Source organism: Gadus macrocephalus, chromosome 8, assembly GCF_031168955.1.
Source record: "Gadus macrocephalus chromosome 8, ASM3116895v1".
Lineage (NCBI taxonomy): Eukaryota > Metazoa > Chordata > Actinopteri > Gadiformes > Gadidae > Gadus > Gadus macrocephalus.
This window is the reverse complement of record NC_082389.1, coordinates 4,502,543-4,520,122: the sequence shown is the minus strand read 5'-3', so window position 1 is coordinate 4,520,122 and position 17,580 is coordinate 4,502,543. Positions and strand designations below refer to the sequence as shown.

General features: G+C 50.4%; 1 protein-coding gene across 6 annotated transcripts; it reads left to right on the top strand.

Moving 5' to 3' along the window:
- Positions 1-16,653, top strand: rb1cc1 (RB1-inducible coiled-coil 1). 6 transcript variants are annotated; one of them, XM_060058181.1, is made up of 23 exons: positions 1-91; positions 1,761-1,893; positions 1,998-2,124; positions 2,317-2,487; positions 2,660-2,862; positions 4,123-4,537; positions 4,649-4,819; positions 4,974-5,158; positions 5,744-5,930; positions 6,889-6,970; positions 7,076-7,140; positions 7,226-7,329; positions 7,941-8,067; positions 8,720-10,653; positions 11,447-11,645; positions 12,201-12,309; positions 13,123-13,429; positions 14,498-14,576; positions 14,693-14,740; positions 15,099-15,157; positions 15,422-15,549; positions 16,085-16,155; positions 16,253-16,653. In XM_060058181.1, exons 2-23 carry the CDS (start codon positions 1,823-1,825, stop codon positions 16,328-16,330), a joined length of 4,920 nt encoding a protein of 1,639 aa, XP_059914164.1. In that variant the 5' UTR covers positions 1-91; positions 1,761-1,822; the 3' UTR covers positions 16,331-16,653. The 6 variants fall into 6 exon arrangements, with proteins under 6 accessions (XP_059914164.1, XP_059914167.1, XP_059914161.1 ...); XM_060058184.1 differs by lacking the exon at positions 1-91 and adding an exon at positions 116-708 and having other exon boundaries at positions 14,525-14,576; XM_060058178.1 differs by lacking the exon at positions 1-91 and adding an exon at positions 116-708.
- The last annotated feature ends 927 nt before the right edge of the window (positions 16,654-17,580 follow it).

Genomic DNA, 17,580 nt, shown 5'->3' with positions numbered 1-17,580 from the left:
GCGTGATGGGGAGTCGCTCCGGAACGGGAACCGACTCTTCGGAACAGCATGCTTTCAAAGACGATTATGCTGAATAGTCGTAGGAAACTAGGCAATCACAATTTACCCACACCGCTCTTCCTTATATGTATCCGACCGATATGTCTCTCAGTCAATAAGATATATTATTATTTTTATTATTATTATTTTTATTATTATTTTTGGTCTAAATGTCGATTTTAAATCCATGTAAATGAGATTATTTCGAGATAAAATGCGATTTGGAAAAGCCAATAAGTTGTGAAAATCATCATGCATACAGTCGGTCAACTTAATTAAATTACTCAGTCAACGCCATGGTCGGCTCGACCGACAGCACCCATCCTACCAGCTCGGTTCCGCGTCGCCCATCACGGGACGAAAACAACAAAATAGACAGTTGCAGAAAAGGGTGTTAGCCTAGCTTCTACCGCGAAATATACACCGCACATCGCGGCTTCTGCACCGCCAAACACACGCTCTCCATCCTAACCGACGTACGTTAGTCACCGGGCGACATGAACGCGTTGTTATTCTACTCAGCTGTCCACGGAGGATAGCCACATACAGCTAGCTCTGTCCTAGCCTGCCAAGCTAGTCCAATGCCAGCCAATATAAACCAGGTTAGCTAGCGTCACAGCTAGCCACCTCTAGAGGTGCTGTACACATCGGGGATGCGAGTAAACAAAGGTAAGAGCACCGAAACCAGCGACGTACACGTCGTGTGCGGCCGTGGCTTCACATGTCATCGTCCAACCCGGGGCCTGTCTAACCTGACCTGGTCCCTGTCCCCGGCTGGTTTATCAGGATAACTCGGTATATCTGTATTACACAGCCGTAGCTGGGTGTAGCTCCTGGGGGCTAACGCTAGCTGCTAGTTGATAGTCGGTCGCCAGCGCATCCAGGCGGTGTCATTGACTTATGCTACGTGCTAACAGCTGCTACCCCCCCCTGCTTCCTTACGGTCCGTGTATAACCACATACGTAACCAGCTAGGTGTACGTGGTTAGTGGGTATTCACAGGTTTTAATCCAGGGACCGATAGATGGAAGAGATGTAACCATCCTAAGGTGTGAAGTGGCTCAGGTAATAGCCTTATTTGAGCCGACATCTGTTTACGCAAGTAAGGTTGTGCCTGAGAGAAGCCCTACAGGGGAACTACTTAGTACGGCTGATCGATACACGTATGTATTTCAATGGACATCAACACTTATTTGATCCATTTATCTGTCTAATGAATCTCGGCTGGCTGCCTCTCAAACGAAGTGTTTTTTTCCGGGCCCGACCGTTGCGTTGGCTGCAAAGACACTGACAGTCATTGATCATGTGTATGGGTCTTTCTTATAGAATGTATGAATGTACTGTATTTATGGTGTGGTTAAGAATTATAACATCGTTGTTACAGAAGCTTCTCACTCAGCCGATCGTGAACCACCTTACTACGTTGTCGCTTACTTTAGGTCATGACATAAAGCGGGTCAACTTGTCAACACAGTGACTCAGCTGCTCTCACTAATGACATGGTAGACAATGACATGTTGAAAAGCAACGCAGATAAGGTACGCCATGACTCTGTAGAAATAGATCCGAAAGTTTTCTTTTGATTGTCGCTTGAGTTGTAAAGTATTCCTGCAACGTGCCAATGCCTCTCCACGAGCCATTTTTTTTACACTTACTCCTACTCCTTAGCAAGTAGTTTTTGTCAGAATTTAAATGCAAATTGCTTGTCTTTCTGTTTCTAGGTTGCCTTTGAATGGCTAAATGGTGACGATAGGCAAGCTAGCAGAGCTCTGGAAGATTCAACATGAAGCTGTATGTGTTCCAGGTTAACAATGGCAGCACACTGACATTTGACACAGAGCTTGCTGTGCAAACGTAAGATTTGTATACACTCTTAAAATAACAACCAAACATGTAATTCAATATGTTTAATCCACCTAGTGTTGTATATAAGACTCTTGTCTTTTTGCTGTTGCTAGTGTGCTGGACCTCAAACATGCCATCCAGGTCAAATATAAGATTGCAACACAGCATCAAGTGCTGGTTGTCAATGGAGGGGAGTGCATGGCTGCAGAGCGCCGTGTCTGCAGTTACAGCGCTGGAACAGTGAGTTGTCCATCCTTTTTTAAAGTTATATTAGAATTGCTACCATTATCTACATTAAAATCGATGTATTGGGTTATTCTTTGTTGTAAACAGTATATGGACTTCAAAATTACTATATTGGTTGTCGCACTGAAACAAGACAAAAAATAATATAAATCTGTTTTATTTTATTTATTTTATTTTAATGCTTAGGACACAAACCCCATATTCCTGTTCAACAAAGAGATGATCTTGTGCGACCGGGCCCCGACGATCCCCAAGACCACCTTCTCCATCGAGAATGAGATGGAGCTCAAGGTGGAGGAGTCTCTCATGATGCCGGCCGTCTTTCACACCGTGGCCTCGCGAACACAACTCGCAGTGGTAACGATCCCCCTTACGTTTACATTTAGGCCTTTAGCGGTTCATATACACATTCACACACACACCGACTGAATCGTCCTCAGTTAAAGAATGATTCAAATTAAGATCTGAACATGCAGTTTTTGCCGAGAGATGATGCTGAAGCTCATGAGTCTTCTCTGACCCCCTGCAGGAAATGTTTGAGGTGGCCAAGAAGCTCTGTTCTTTCTGTGAGCGGCTGGTTCACGACGAGCATCTCCAGCACCAAGGCTGGGCGGCCATCATGGCCAACCTGGACGACTGCACCCTCTCCTATCAAAAGCTGCTCTGGAAATACGAAAGCGCCTACACCAATTATCAACAGGACTTTGAGGAAATCAAATACAAACTCACAAAGTAAGTATGCAGCTGCGCTGCGGTGGAGTGATGTGGATGTTTTCCAGACGAACGGGTGTAGGGTTAGGATGTCTAGCCACACCACCCAGCGGGCAACCAACAGATTATTATTATTTTATTTTTTATGCTTCAAAAGCATTCATTTGGTGGAGATTTAATGATGTTATGTTAGTTTATGCTTGTTAAAATGAATGACATTCACAATCAGATTGCATATATTGTTGTACATAGAATACATACTACGATACATACTAGCAAAATAGAGCCATAATAGAACCCGTTTTTCAGTTACTCATCTTTGGTTGGTTAACTTCCTTTCAAGTTTCCTTCATTCATGTGTGGAGCTTAGTGCTGGGCGATATTGCAAAAATGATTATCTGTTTATTTTTTCGATATTGATCACGATATATAATTTGATACTGCTTAAGCCTGAAGAAAACAGAGTGTTCATTAGTTCAACCATACACTTTTGTTTATTACCATATTTGTGATAAGATAACATTTGATCACATTTAAATATAAACATTTAACTTCACAAACATGTTTTATCTCCCCCCAAAATAACTTTATGAGGTAGCTTGCCTTGTAACCTATTGAAAATAATGTAAATAAAAATAAAAGCTCTGACTTCTTTCACATTAAACTCCTTTAACAGGGCTTCAGAAAACATCTTAAATCTTGTAGAGGCACAACCAATGCATAAAAAGTAAAAAAGTGGATGAACAAAGGCCCTGGCACATGAACTGAACTTTAATATATAAAATATGAACTACGTAGTGCTTACGTAAGTGCAAAATGAAAACATTGTAAAACCAGATATTATTCTACATAAAATAATGTGTTTAAAACTAAAAGATCTGTGAGTGACTATCAAATCAAACTCCTTTGGCAGGGAGGCAACAATCTCAAATGTTTGTAGAACTTTTTTTTTTTCGAGCATTTATGTCTAATGCTTATCGTTGTAATCGACTTGAGTTTTATCTCGATTAATAATCGTTATTGAATTATTGCCCAGCCCTTGTGGAGCTTCACCTCGAGGAGCAGGGAAATTATTATTTTATTATTAATATATCGAAATTTGGGGCCATATTTCCTGTCCGACTCTTCAGGAATAAAGCATTAAAATGCAAAAGCAATTCTTAAAATAATTGTATCGCACGAGGAAGGGCGACAATATGGCGACCATATTTTGTCTATTTCTGATAGTACTTATTAGATTTTTATATCTCATGCCAACAATGTGCTTTGTTTTGCTTGCAGGCTCGGTACTGCGGTCTCCGTCATGGCAAAGATACCTTTGCTGGAATGTCTGACCAGACACAGTTACAGGGAGATCGTCGAGAAGTCCACCTCCACCCCGGACAAGGACTCCGACGAGACGGAGGGGGAGAAGTCCACCGACTCCATCCTCCGCGGCCCTCAGAGACCCACCAAGTTACCCGCGTCCTTCTCGGCCCCCGCGGCAACCGCATCTGGGTCTCCTAGCGACCAGGGAACCAACGAAATGACTGACAGCGGCGGGCTCCGAGCGGCTCTGCAGGAAGAGGAGGACGACAGCCCGGAGATGGCCCTTCCTCCCAACTTTAATGTAACACTACTGGACTGGATCAATGTACAAGACAGGCCCAACGACGTGGAGTCCGTCGTGAGGAAGTGTTTGGATTCCATCAACCGGGTACGTGGCTCTTTGGTGAATGCGCTCGGCCGCTGTTGAATCGGCCAGATTTATTCCCAGCTTTTCTTTAAAGAAAGCAGGGAGTCCCTATTGATATGATATGTCTTGCAGCTTGACCCGCGGATCATCCAGCCCTTCTTGGCAGATTGCAAAGACACCATTGCCAAATTGGATAATCAAAACATGAAAGCCATCAAAGGGCTTGAAGACCGGTTGTACGCGCTAGACCAAATGATTGCGAGCTGCAAGAAGCTGGTCAATGAACAGAAAGAACTTGCTCAGGTAAGCGGAACAAGGAAGCGGGCGTGTTTTCAAATGCCCCTTATCAAAGGGTGGAAACTCAAAAGAAGCTTGTTTTTTTCCTTCCTGTTTATCTAGTTCTGCACAGTTGGTGCGTAATGCGTGTGCATGTTCTTTTTGCTTTGGAATCTCACAGGGATTCCTGGCCAACCAGAAGCGTGCGGAGAACCTGAAGGATACATCTGTTCTGCCAGACTTGTGTCTGAGTCACGCCAACCAGCTGATGATCATGTTGACCAACCACAGGAAGCTGCTGGACATCAAACAAAAATGCACCACTGCCAAACAAGAACTAGCAAACAATCTCCAAGTCCGACTCAAGTAAAGCATCAAGTCTTTGTTTTTCTTATTTTATTTCCATGGTTAAATGTGATGGGCATGGATTAAAAATAGTAAAATAACAATAAGAGAAATGTTTCTACTGCATCCTTAATGAATATCACATTTTAGGGAATATGTCAAATATTATATTAATATGCATCTCAATGTCAGCTGATAAACTCTGTCTCCGAAATACTTTTGGGACAACTAAAGCTTCATTCAGCTGCCGTTAATGCGCCTGCATGGTGATTGGTCACTGCCTCGGACCGAATGACTGTACCCTTGGCAACGTAGCCAAAAGGGGAAATAGATCAACCCATGAAATTAGCTTGAAACAAACCGACAAACTGAAATCCCTTGATATTTCACGGGACATAATTTGAAGTGTTAGATTAAACGGAGCATCGTTTTCTGATGATTCAGTTACACCTTGATAATCCTTAATAACATTATTGGATGTAAAAAACGTATTCCTGTTCCCTTTCCCTTAACCCGTCGGTAACTCGATCACAGCCTCTGTGATAACAAGTCATGAACATTGTTTCTCGTGTGTGTGTGCGTGTGCTATGATGACGTCCACCTCAGATGGTGCTGCTACGTGATGCTCCACGCCGACCAGGACGGAGAGAAGCTGCAGGCCCTGTTCCGGCTGCTGGTGGAGCTGTTGGAGCGAGTCAGGGTGGTGGAGGCCCTCAGCACCGTGCCCCAGATGTACTGTCTGGCCGTGGTGGAGGTGGTGCGCAGGAAGATGTTCATACGCCACTACCGAGAGGTACTGTACATTTACCTTTTTAGGGCATTTAGCAGACGCTTTTGTCCAAAGAGTCTTACAATAAGTACATTTGTCAGAAGAAGAGAAACGACAATGTGTCCCTGTCGGCCAATTGAATTACAACCTCGGAGTTGGCAGTCGTGTGGTCTCTGTCGGTTCAGTAAGGATGTTCATTGAACCAAGTGCCCAGCACTAACAATCGCCAGGGTAACCCATTCACCGTATGCTACAAAACTAGCTAGGATAAGATGCTACACAATGTTAAGATTTTTTTTTTCAGTGCAAGGACGTACAACATACAATAAGTGCATACATTAAGTGCCAGAACGTACAACATACAATAAGTGTGTACATTAAGCGACGTACAACATGCAATAACTGCGTAAGAGGGTGTGTGTGGGGGGGGGGGGGGGGGGTGAGGCTATGCAGAGTGTAGGTGAACTCTGAACAACTGTACTAGCGAACCGCTGCAATGCGGTGTAGAAACCCTTCAGGCAGGGTCGACAGTGGGGGGGCAGGGGTAGGACAGGACAGCACTCTCTCTGGGGGTTACACCGTCCTAATCTAGGTGGAAAAGTACACCAGAGTTACCTCTGGCCAACTGAATTACAACTTCGGAATTGGCAGTAACGTTGTTTATTTTCAAATTAGATCTTATTGATTTTCAGCCAATGGAGCTGATTGTTCACTCGGCATATTTTATAGTGTTGCAGTTCCTCACCACACAGATGGGTGAATCGACAATCTTGTTCATTCAATTAATACTGACTTTCTGAATTCATAGAAGGAAAAAGTTGTCACATTTTGGCAGCTTCAATCTTCAGACATGAGCTGAGGGAAAGCTGTCTCCACATGTTTTCATTAAATTATGTTGGGTTTTTTATCTTGACTAGAACGTACTGTAATAGGAGTTGAATTGCCAAGAATTCAAACCGTTATGTTCTCTCGCTCTTTTCAGTGGGCCTGTGCTCTTGTCAAAGACGGGAAGCAGCTTTACGAGGCAGAGAAGTTCAAAAGAGAAACGTTTGGGAAGCTGTTTAGTAAGTATGCGTTCACTAGTCCCAGGTGGTTAAAATTGTATGGCTGGTGTAAAATGCGCCCAAAATTGTATTTCCCTTTCTAAATCGTAATTTCTTGCCTTTCAGGGAGGTCGTTTCTCAGAAATCGTCTGTTCAGAGGACTAGATTCCTGGCCTCCGACATCGTTTTGCGTAAGTCTGCATTTCCACACAGAAAAGATCCGTAACGTCCACGGGAACTTTTTTGCAATTTTAATGTAACCGCTGTTGTTCTCAGACACGAAAGCCCAGAAGGTTTGACTACGAGCTTCCTGACATCTCCCTGGAAGATCTGCACTACCTGAAGTCCTGCTGTCCCACCGAGGTGCAACCCTTCCTCATGTGAGTAACGGTCTTGAATCACGCCCATGATAACAGACGTAGATGTGACTGTGATATAGTTTACCATATGGCCGGGGGAGTTGTCTTGGCTGTCTTTTCTCTAGGCAACTTATTACTTTATGGATGTATTGAGAAGGATTCTTGATGATAATTCTTGAAGTTCTCCTCAAATCCCAACAGCAATCTATTTATCAGAGGCTCTGACCCAAAAAAGCAACCAATCTTGTTTCTGTGGCGTTCACAGGCCTGTAATCAGCCCTCATGTTGGTCTACCTCCCAGTGAGGAGGGCTGTAGTCAACACAATAAATCCTGGTTGTCGGAAATTCGACCAACTCTGCGACCAGTTGATGGGGAAATAATGATAAAGAAAAAAATCAACCTTCTCTAATCTATTTTATAATTGTATTAATTGGAGGGAGGCCTGAAGAGTTTTTTTTTATTGTTGTTTGTACTTTCAAAATCAAGCTTGCTCCGGCTGGTTTGTCTAAAGTTGCCTACCCCTAGCTTTATGATGTATAAATCATAATTGATAATTGATCATTTCGATGATTGCACCAGTTTAATATTTGACATGACCTTTCTATAAACGTAGCTCTGGATGTTCCCTCAGGGTTCCCACACTGTGTGACTTCGAGCCTCTGAACCGTCACGTGGCCGTGCTACACCAACTGGTCCAGGCTGCCCAGAGCATGGACGAGATGTCGCGCACCATCACCGACCTGCTGAACGAACAGAGGGTACTACGGACCACCTCCCGGCTCGCAGAACCCCCTCCCCCTTATCTATGTCTCTGGACCACCTCTCGACTCGCAGAACCCCCTCCCCCTTATCTATGTCTCTGGACCTCCTCTCGACTCGCAGAACCCCCCTCCCCCTTATCTATGTCTCTGGACCTCCTCTCGACTCGCAGAACCCCCCTCCCCCTTATCTATGTCACTCTCTCAGTGGCTGACGGTTCAATTATTAACGATGTACAGATAAAGGGGAAGTAGCCATTGGGGGAATCGACGTGTGGCCATATGCTGCTCTGTTTGCGTGCTCCCATTCTGTGAATTCCATTCAAAGAATATCGTGCTTGACTCAAACAAAAATTCGAAAATGTGTTCAAGATGCGTTACATATTTTACGTTTAAATAGTGATAAAGTGTACCTTTTTATTGGTGGAAGAGTTTATTTTCTCTAGTTATCTTAATATTTTATGGATGACTTGAGATTGAGTCTTTGTCATAATTCTTGAAATCTTCTTCAATCCCGAAGCGCAATCTATTGATCAATTGCTCTGAATTGCAACATCTTGCTCAATCCAAACACAAATTCCGAAATGTGTTCAAGCTGCGTTTCATATTAACACGTTAAAATAATCGACTCGTTGGGACCTTCTCCTTCCAGGCCTCCTGCAGCCAGAGCGGGCAGCGGTCGGCCGCGATGACCCCGCAGTCCGATGGCACTCCCGGCTCCACCACCCCCACCTCCTCTTCCAAGACGCCCTCCCTCAACCTCAAGAGCCCCTCCGTCCCGGGCCAGCCCCCCCCCCCCCCGGCGGAGGACCTGTCCCCGGACAGCATCGACGCCCAGACCTTCGACTTCGAGACCATCGGCCACCCCAACATGGACCTGGTCCTGCAGCAGGGCTCCCTGGACCTGGACTCCCTGGCCGAGAGCCCCGAGTCGGACTTCATGTCGGCCGTCAACGAGTTTGTGATGGAGGGCGCCGCCCTGTGCTCGCCCGCCGCCCTCAGCGACCCCACCAGCCCCGAGATGATGGCGGAGTCCCTCTACTCGTCGGTCATCAACGCCATCGACAACAAGCGCATCCTGGACTGCACCACGCTGGAGATGGAGAACGCCCGGGCGGCGGCGCTGGAGCGGGCGGCGGAGCGGTACCGCGTCGCGGCGGAGGAGTCGCAGGGCGACCTGCGCAGCGTCAAGGACGACCTGCGCCACCTCCGCGGCCTGGTGCTGAGGGAGCAGCGCGACTTCGGCCTCGGCCTCCGGGCCATGTGCCTCGAGGTGCGCGGCGCCGTCGACGGCATGCGGCCGGCCCAGGAGCAGGAGGCCGGCGAGCGCCACCGGCGGGAGCTGCTCCTCCTGCGGCAGGAGCTGGAGGCGCGCGTCCAGGCGCTGACCCGGGAGAACGAGGGCCACGAGGCCGGCGTGAAGGAGGTGCAGCGGGCCATGCTGGAGCTGGAGGCGCTGCTGGACCACAAGCAGGCGGAGCTGGCCCGGCTGGAGGGCGAGGGGGAGCGGCGGGCGCGGGCGGAGGCGGACCACGCGGAGCGGGCGCGGGCCCTGGAGCAGACGGTCCGGGAGCAGGCGGAGGAGATCCAGGGCCTCGCCGCCGCCCGGGGCTCGCTGGAGGGGCAGCTGGAGAGCCTGCGCTCGGCGACGGAGCGGGGCCAGCGGGAGCTCCGCGAGGCGCTGGAGGGGGCGGAGCGCTGCCACCTGAAGGAGCGGGAGGACGAGATGAGGCGGGAGCACGAGGCCCAGCTGGGGCTGCTCTCCGGGCGGCACCGGGAGGCGCAGGAGCAGCTGAGCGAGGCGCACCGCGGCGAGCTGAGCGAGGCGGCCGCCGCGCTGGCCGCCGCCCTGGCCGAGAAGGACGGGCAGATCGGCGAGCTGGAGGCCCGCGCCGCCGAGCTGGCCGACCTGCGCTGCAAGCTGGAGGTGGAGCTGGCCCTCAAGGAGTCGGAGGCGGAGGAGGTGACGCGGTCGCTGGCGGAGGCGCGGGTGCAGCAGGCGGAGGTGGCGGAGCTCCGGGTGGCGGCGGCGGCGACGGGCGGCCTGCGCGCCGAGCTGGCGGCGCTCGGACAGGAGCTGCGGCGGCGCGGCGAGGAGCACGAGGTGGGCCTCTCGGAGCTCCGGGCCCTGATGCGGCGGGAGAAGGACCACTGCATCTCGGAGCTGGTGGAGCGCCACGAGGTGGAGAGCGGCGGCCTGCGCGCCGAGGTCGCCGCCCTGCAGCGGCGGGCGGCGGAGGCGGAGGGGGCCGACGCCGAGCGGCAGGAGAGGGAGAAGGAGCTGGGCCAGAGGGTCGCCGCCCTGCAGCAGGAGAAGGCGGAGCAGCTACGGCGGTCCCAGGAGCAGGAGGCGGAGCTCAGGAGCGCCAGCGCAGACACGCAGGCGGAGAACGACCTGCTGTCCCAGAAGCTGCAGGAGGAGGCGGAGCGGCAGGCGGAGGCCCGGCGGGGCAGCGAGAGGGAAGAGGAGGAGGAGGCCTCCAAGGTTCAGGAACTGGAGGCGCAGAAGAAGGAGCTGGAGGCGAGGCTGTTGGACAGAATTCAGACACTTGAGACTGAACTTCACGAGAGCAAGTCGTCGAGCAGGTACGTGTTCGGGAAGCGAATCTCGTAACATTGATTCCAGAACATTAACGATTTATTTTATTGGTTTCTCTTTCAGTAAAACGGATTAACTACTGCAGTAGTTACTCCGAGTCTATGTTCTGCTCCCTAAAATCACCATTGTGTTAGTTTCTGAGCTAGTACGCGAGTCAAATATCCCCCAAGAGGACGAACTAAGACGGGGATCAAATTTTTCCGATCGTATGAAAACCAAAACAAACGATGCTGTTGATGGTTCAATGTGCTCCCTGTTATCATTCACCGCCTGTGGCTGGGCCATGCCGTCGGTACCATCCAACCCACCCCTCTGTACCATCCAACCCTCCCCTCTGTACCATCCAACCCTCCCCTCTGTACCATCCAACCCTCCCCTCTGTACCATCCAACCCTCCCCTCTGTGCCATCCAACCCTCCCCTCTGTGCCATCCAACCCTCCCCTCTGTGCCATCCAACCCTCCCCTCTGTACCATCTATCCCTCCCCTCTGTACCATCCAACCCTCCCCTCTGTACCATCCAACCCTCCCCTCTGTACCATCCAACCCTCCCCTCTGTACCATCCATCCCTCCCCTCTGTACCATCTAACCCTCCTCTCTGTACCATCCAACCCTCCCCTCTGTACCATCCAACCCTCCCCTCTGTACCATCCATCCCTCCTCTCCGTACCATCTATCCCTCCTCTCCGTACCATCCAACCCTCCCCTCTGTACCATCTAACCCTCCCCTCCTGATGCGTACCACCTAACCCTCCCCTCCTGCTCCGCGGTGTCGTCCAGGGGGGAGGAGGGCCAGGCCCTGCTGGCGGAGGGTGTCGGTGGCGCCCCGGCCGCGGCCTCCCCGCTGTCCCTGGACTCGGCGCTGCAGGAGAGGCTGCAGCAGGAGCGCGCCTCCCTGCAGAGCCAGATGGAGCTGCTGGCGAGGAGGAAGGACCAGGAGATGCAGAACCTCAAGACGTCACTCATCGCCGAGCAGCAGGTACGGAGAGAGCGAGAGAGTGAGAGTGACGGGTCTGAAGAGCTGTCTGGTCTAGACGGGGAGCGGCGCACCTGTCGAGTGAAAGGCACGTCGGCACTGAAGCGTTGAATAAAGGTGGATTAGTTGCGTCTCCATGTGATGATGGAAGTTAAACGGCATTTGTTATTTTAAGCTTCGTTATAATTTATTTTACAGCCCTCCAGACATTTAGTAAACATTGCTTCACGTGTTGACACACGCCCTAAAATGTCAAGTTATTTCTAGCCTTGTTTGTGTACGCGTGTTTTAGTGTGTGTGTGTTTGGGTTGTAATTATAGATGCGTTCACACAACATGGAATGCTGTGGTGGAATGCTGTGGTAACCTTGCGTAAACATGATAGTTGCGTGCAGGGTAATTAAGCACTAGCGGTTGTAATTGAGCAAGACCCCCACTGCCTGTATAACTGTAAATACACTGTAAATATACTATGTTTAGCGGCTTGGAAGGAAAACAACCAGTTCTTATCGTAGAAAGACAGTCAGAAAAATTGATTGTACAGCTGCGCCCTCCGCAGACCAACTTCAACACGGTGCTGACCCGGGAGAAGATGAAGAAGGAGCAGGTCATCAAGGAGCTCACGGAGAGCCTGAGGAAGGTCAGCCAGCAGCAGGAGACGGACAAAGGTAGGTCCGCCCCCGCCGACCCCGTCTGGAGCCTCTGTGAGGTCCACTCCACCCTCCCCAAGCGGGAGGGTGGAGTGGCCCCTGTTGGGGGTAGATTCGTATGAGGTCTCCTCCACCCTCCCCAAAGGGAGGGGGAGTAAGTGTGTGCATTAAGGATGCGGTGGTACGTCCCAGCTCCACTGCTGCTGAACATCCCTGGTGAACGCCATGCTGACCCGTCTCTCCCCTCTGTCTACCCCTCTCTCTCCCCCTCATCTCTCCCCCTCCTGTTACTCCCCACTCTCCCCCCTCTCCCTCTGTCCCTCCCCTATGTCTCTTCCCCCTCTCCCCATGTCTCTCCCCTCTGTCTCTCCCGCTGTCTCCCTCTGTCTCTCCCACGGTCTCCCTCTTTCTCTCCCACTGTCTCCCTCTGTCTCTCCCATTGTGTCTCCCTCTGTCTCTCCCATTGTGTCTCCCTCTGTCTCTCCCATTGTGTCTCCCTCTGTCTCTCCCATTGTGTCTCCCTCTGTCTCTCCCATTGTGTCTCCCTCTGTCTCTCCCATTGTGTCTCCCTCTGTCTCTCCCATTGTGTCTCCCTCGGTCTCTCCCCCTGTCTCTCCCACTGTCTCTCCCTCTGTCTCTCCCACTGTCTCCCTCGATCTCTCCCACTGTCTCCCTGTCTCTCCCACTGTCTCCCTCTGTCTCCCTCGATCTCTCCCACTGTCTCCCTCTGTCTCTCCCCCTGTCTCCCTCGATCTCTCCCACTGTCTCCCTGTCTCCCTCTGTCTCTCCCCCCCTGTCTCCCCTTGGTCTCTCCCGTCCGTCCGTCCCCAGCCCTGATCGAGATGCTGTCGGAGGACCGCGCCAGCGTCATGCAGGAGAAGAAGCACCTGGAGGAGGAGCTGAACCGCATGCGTAGCTCCGCCCTCATCTCCTCCACCTTCATGACCTCGCAGCATCACCCGCCGCCCGCCCACCACCCGGCCCCCCAGGAGCCCTGCGAGGGCGGGGCCACGGCGGCTGGGTACGGGGCCCCCGAGTTCCCGGGCGACCCCGACCGCCTGGCCTCGGTGATGCCGGTGGGGGAGGAGGAGCATGACCGCGTGGAATCGGCCGTGGAGGCCAGCATGGTGGCCATGCAGTAAGAGACTCCGCCCTCACTGAGGAATGAACGCCGTCAGCCCGGCCTCTGTTAGCCCGGCCTCTGTCTAGCTCGGGCTCTGTCTAGCTCGGGCTCTGTCTAGCTCGGGCTCTGTCTAGCCCGGCCTCTGTCTAGCCCGGCCTCTGTCTAGCCCGGCCTCTGTCTAGCCCGGGCTCTGTCTAGCTCGGGCTCTGTCTAGCTCGGGCTCTGTCTAGCTCGGGCTCTGTCTAGCCCGGCCTCTGTCTAGCCCGGCCTCTGTCTAGCCCGGCCTCTGTCTAGCCCGGCCTCTGTCTAGCCCGGCCTCTGTCTAGCCCGGGCTCTGTCTAGCCCGGGCTCTGTCTAGCCCGGCCTCTGTCTAGCCCGGGCTCTGTCTAGCCCGGCCTCTGTCTAGCCCGGCCTCTGTTAGCCCGGCCTCTGTTAGCCCGGCCTCTGTTAGCCCGGCCTCTGTTAGCCCGGCCTCTGTTAGCCCGGCCTCTGTCTAGCCCGGCCTCTGTCTAGCCCGGCCTCTGTCTAGCCCGGCCTCTGTCTAGCCCGGCCTCTGTCTAGCCCGGCCTCTGTCTAGCCCGGCCTCTGTCTAGCCCGGCCTCTGTTAGCCCGGCCTCTGTTAGCCCGGCCTCTGTTAGCCCGGCCTCTGTTAGCCCGGCCTCTGTCAGCCTGGCCTCTCTTTAGCCCGGCCTCTCTTTAGCCCGGCCTCTCTTTAGCCCGGCCTCTGTTTAGCCCGGCCTCTGTTTAGCCCGGCTTCTGTCAGCCCGGCCTCTGTCAGCCCGGCCTCTGTCAGCCCGGCCTCTGTCAGCCCGGCCTCTGTCAGCCCGGCCTCTGTCAGCCCGGCCTCTGTCAGCCCGGCCTCTGTCAGCCCGGCCTCTGTCAGCCCGGCCTCTGTCAGCCCGGCCTATATGGACTGGAACCGATCCATTAAGGACAGTACAGGGCAGTTTAGGATTAGACAGAGAGTCTGTTTTAATGAGTACAATTAATCAGGTTCAGTCTGCCCCTTAAACCCTTGTTGTTGTGATATTGAATGCAAACCTTAATGACAATACACTGATAAGAATTCTTGATATTTCTCAGAGAGAAATATTTGTTTTCTCTCCCTAGTGACACCATTCTGATGACTGAGGAGAAGCAGAGGATAATCCTTCTTGAAAGGGTGAATTCACGACCACTTCTAAACTGCCTGCTTTACACTTTGGCTCTGTACGGCGCAAACGGCCGTCTGTTCCCATGGCCACGTCTAAATCAACGTTTCCCCGTGTTTCCCCGCAGACGTTGCACATGAAGGAAGAAGAAAACAAGCGTCTCAGCCAGCGACTGGTAGGTCTCGTTACCCCGTCTTTAATTGGTGCTTTGTACCGGGGTGCTGTGTGGCGCCACCGCCACTGGGTGGCAGTAGCATCAAAGAAACGTTGAAAGCCAAAGGCATAAACTAGCCCGGAGTGGAAAAACGCATCGTGAGAGTAAATCAATGTCATTTAGAAGCCACTTTGTTTGGGTTTTCCTGGGTTGATTTTATCGCGGGTAAAATCCTGTGATTTGTCAATCTAGCATATCTATTCAAATGGCTTTGTATAAACCTGAGTTTAACAAAATAATACACAAGAGTGATTACCAGTTCAAACCTAGGGCCCTGGTGTATCTAAAATTCCTGTTATTTTTTCTCCCTGGCACCTAGATGTCCCAGAGCATGTCATCCGTCTCCTCTCGTCACTCGGAGAAGATCGCCATCAGAGAGTAAGTGGACCCACTCAACACCGCGGCGGATGGCTAGGGTGCCGGACTCCCAGAACCAAAGGTTCTGGGTTCGATTCCCACCTACTGACCTGCATCTCAAACACCACCAAGTCGCTTTCGGAGGAAACACACACACACACACTGAAACCCGTTGTGTCGACGCGTGGTCGTCGGTACGGAGGGAACACGATGACCCCGGTCATGCTCACTTCCTGTCCCCCCCCCCCCCCCCTCTCTCTCCCCCCCCCCCCCCCCATCCTGAAGCTTCCAGGTGGGCGACCTGGTGCTCATCATCCTGGACGAGAGGCACGACAACTACGTGCTGTTCACCGTGGGCCCCACCCTCTACTTCCTCCACTCGGAGTCCCTGTCCGCGCTGGACCTGAAGCCAGGTCTGCCTCGCTCGCTCGCTCGCTGCGTCGCGCGCTACTGCTGTCGTGTGACGCTTTAATCAGGCTGGAACGGGCCGGGGTTTATGGCTGCTAAAGGGGACATTTTTCACTTAGAAAAACGTAAAAAAAAAATACAAAATGATCCTAGATGTATTTTTTGGTTTACATATTGGGTGTTTATACAATTATTCCATGTATGTATGTATTTATGGGTTATATATTATGTATTTACACGATTATTCTATGTCTATGTGTATTTATTGGTTGACATATTGTGTGTTTACACAATTATTCTATGTATGTATTTATGGGTTACATATTGGGTATTTACACAATTAATATATTTAGTTGTATATATTGTGTGTTTGCATAATTATTCCATGGATGCATATTTATTGTATGCATTCATTTGGTTGTGCATCTTGAAGCTCGACACTGCACTGCGTTCGTGAGCTTGTAACCGGTCGTGTTCGTTATAATATGAGGCCGTTGTGCGCGGCCGTCATCAATGCCTCGTCTCTCTCCTGACCTCCAGCGTCGGGCACGTCCAGAAGGCCATGGGTGCTCGGGAAGGTGATGGAGAAGGAATATTGTCAAGCTAAAAAGGTAGAGTACGGACGTAGCCCTCGAGCCCCCTGCCGTGTGATCCGCAGCTTCCTCTGTGTGTGTGACCCAGGCCGCGTGTGTCCCTCTCTCACTGCAGGCCCAGAACCGCTTCAAAGTCCCCCTGGGAACCAAGTTCTACCGGGTAAAGGCGGTACCGTGGAACCGGAAGGTCTGATCGGCCGTCTGCGTGTGATGTATGTGACGTATGGATATTGCATACGTTCTCTGAATTTTGAAGCGAATCTCTACTTCATAATTGAAAGGCGGTGAAAATTGAATGAAGCGTGTCATACTATTTGGTTATTTTATCTTTTCAAAAGGATCCCACCTGCCCTCACTTTTTTTCCGTAATCTTTTTTTTTTTTTTTTTTACTCACGTTCATGTGGACCAAACTTTTGCTTTATGAGGCGGTCGCCCTGTTCACTGGTGTACAGGCCTGTGTGTGTGTGTGTGTGTGTGTGTGTGTGTGTGTGTGTGTGTGTGTGTGTGTGTGTGTGTGTGTGTGTGTGTGTGTGTGTGTGTGTGTGTGTGTGTGTGTGTGTGTGTGTGTGTGTGTGTGGGTGGATGAACGAAAAAAAGAAAAAAAAGAAAGTATTTGGATGTCGATATTAGTTTCCATTTATCAGCGATTTGTCCTTTATTGTGGTAAATACTGTATCATAATCTGCATAATTCAAAAATGAAAAAGATCCATTTATTATAAATGTTAATGGAGGAATGTTCATGGCATGCATACTGATATTTTTATTTGATTTACTTATCCAGATAAATGTTGTAGTTTGAAATATGTAGTAAAGGCTGTTTGTTACCCACAATGCAGTATGGCGCTCCGGTAGTCCCGAGACGTATGTTATGAGCGACCGGCCACGACCTGTCGTCATCGCAATCCTTGAAATGCACTTTCAAATAAACCCCGCCTACCCCCACTCACCCTTGCCCATGCTTTTCTGTTGATTTTCAAAAGGGAAGTCATTGAGCTGTCAGAAATAAGGTGTATATATATATAAAACACAACAGCACACACTTCTCGCGTCATAAACATATTGATATGTAGAAAGGAATAACCATGTGACTTGTGTTTCATCATCATCGGAGGACATTGTACATTATCCATCAAATCACAAATGTAACAATAATGACTGTATTGTAAAAGATATTAGAGTTTTGAAACAATAAAGGTTTGATCCCAAACTTACAAAAGCAGGTGCTGTGTTTGTGAACAACGCTGTGTTGAGGTATGCCTTCCTGTACGTCCACTCACAAAAATTGTCACAAAACATTACACAGTAAACGTTTTGTTCCAGAGTGGACATTAGTCCATCTTAAGTCCGTCCCTATCATCCATAATTTAATAAAAGTTATTTTTACAGAATACATTACTCAAAACGTTTTGATGAAAAATCTGATCAATGGGTTAGCCTTTT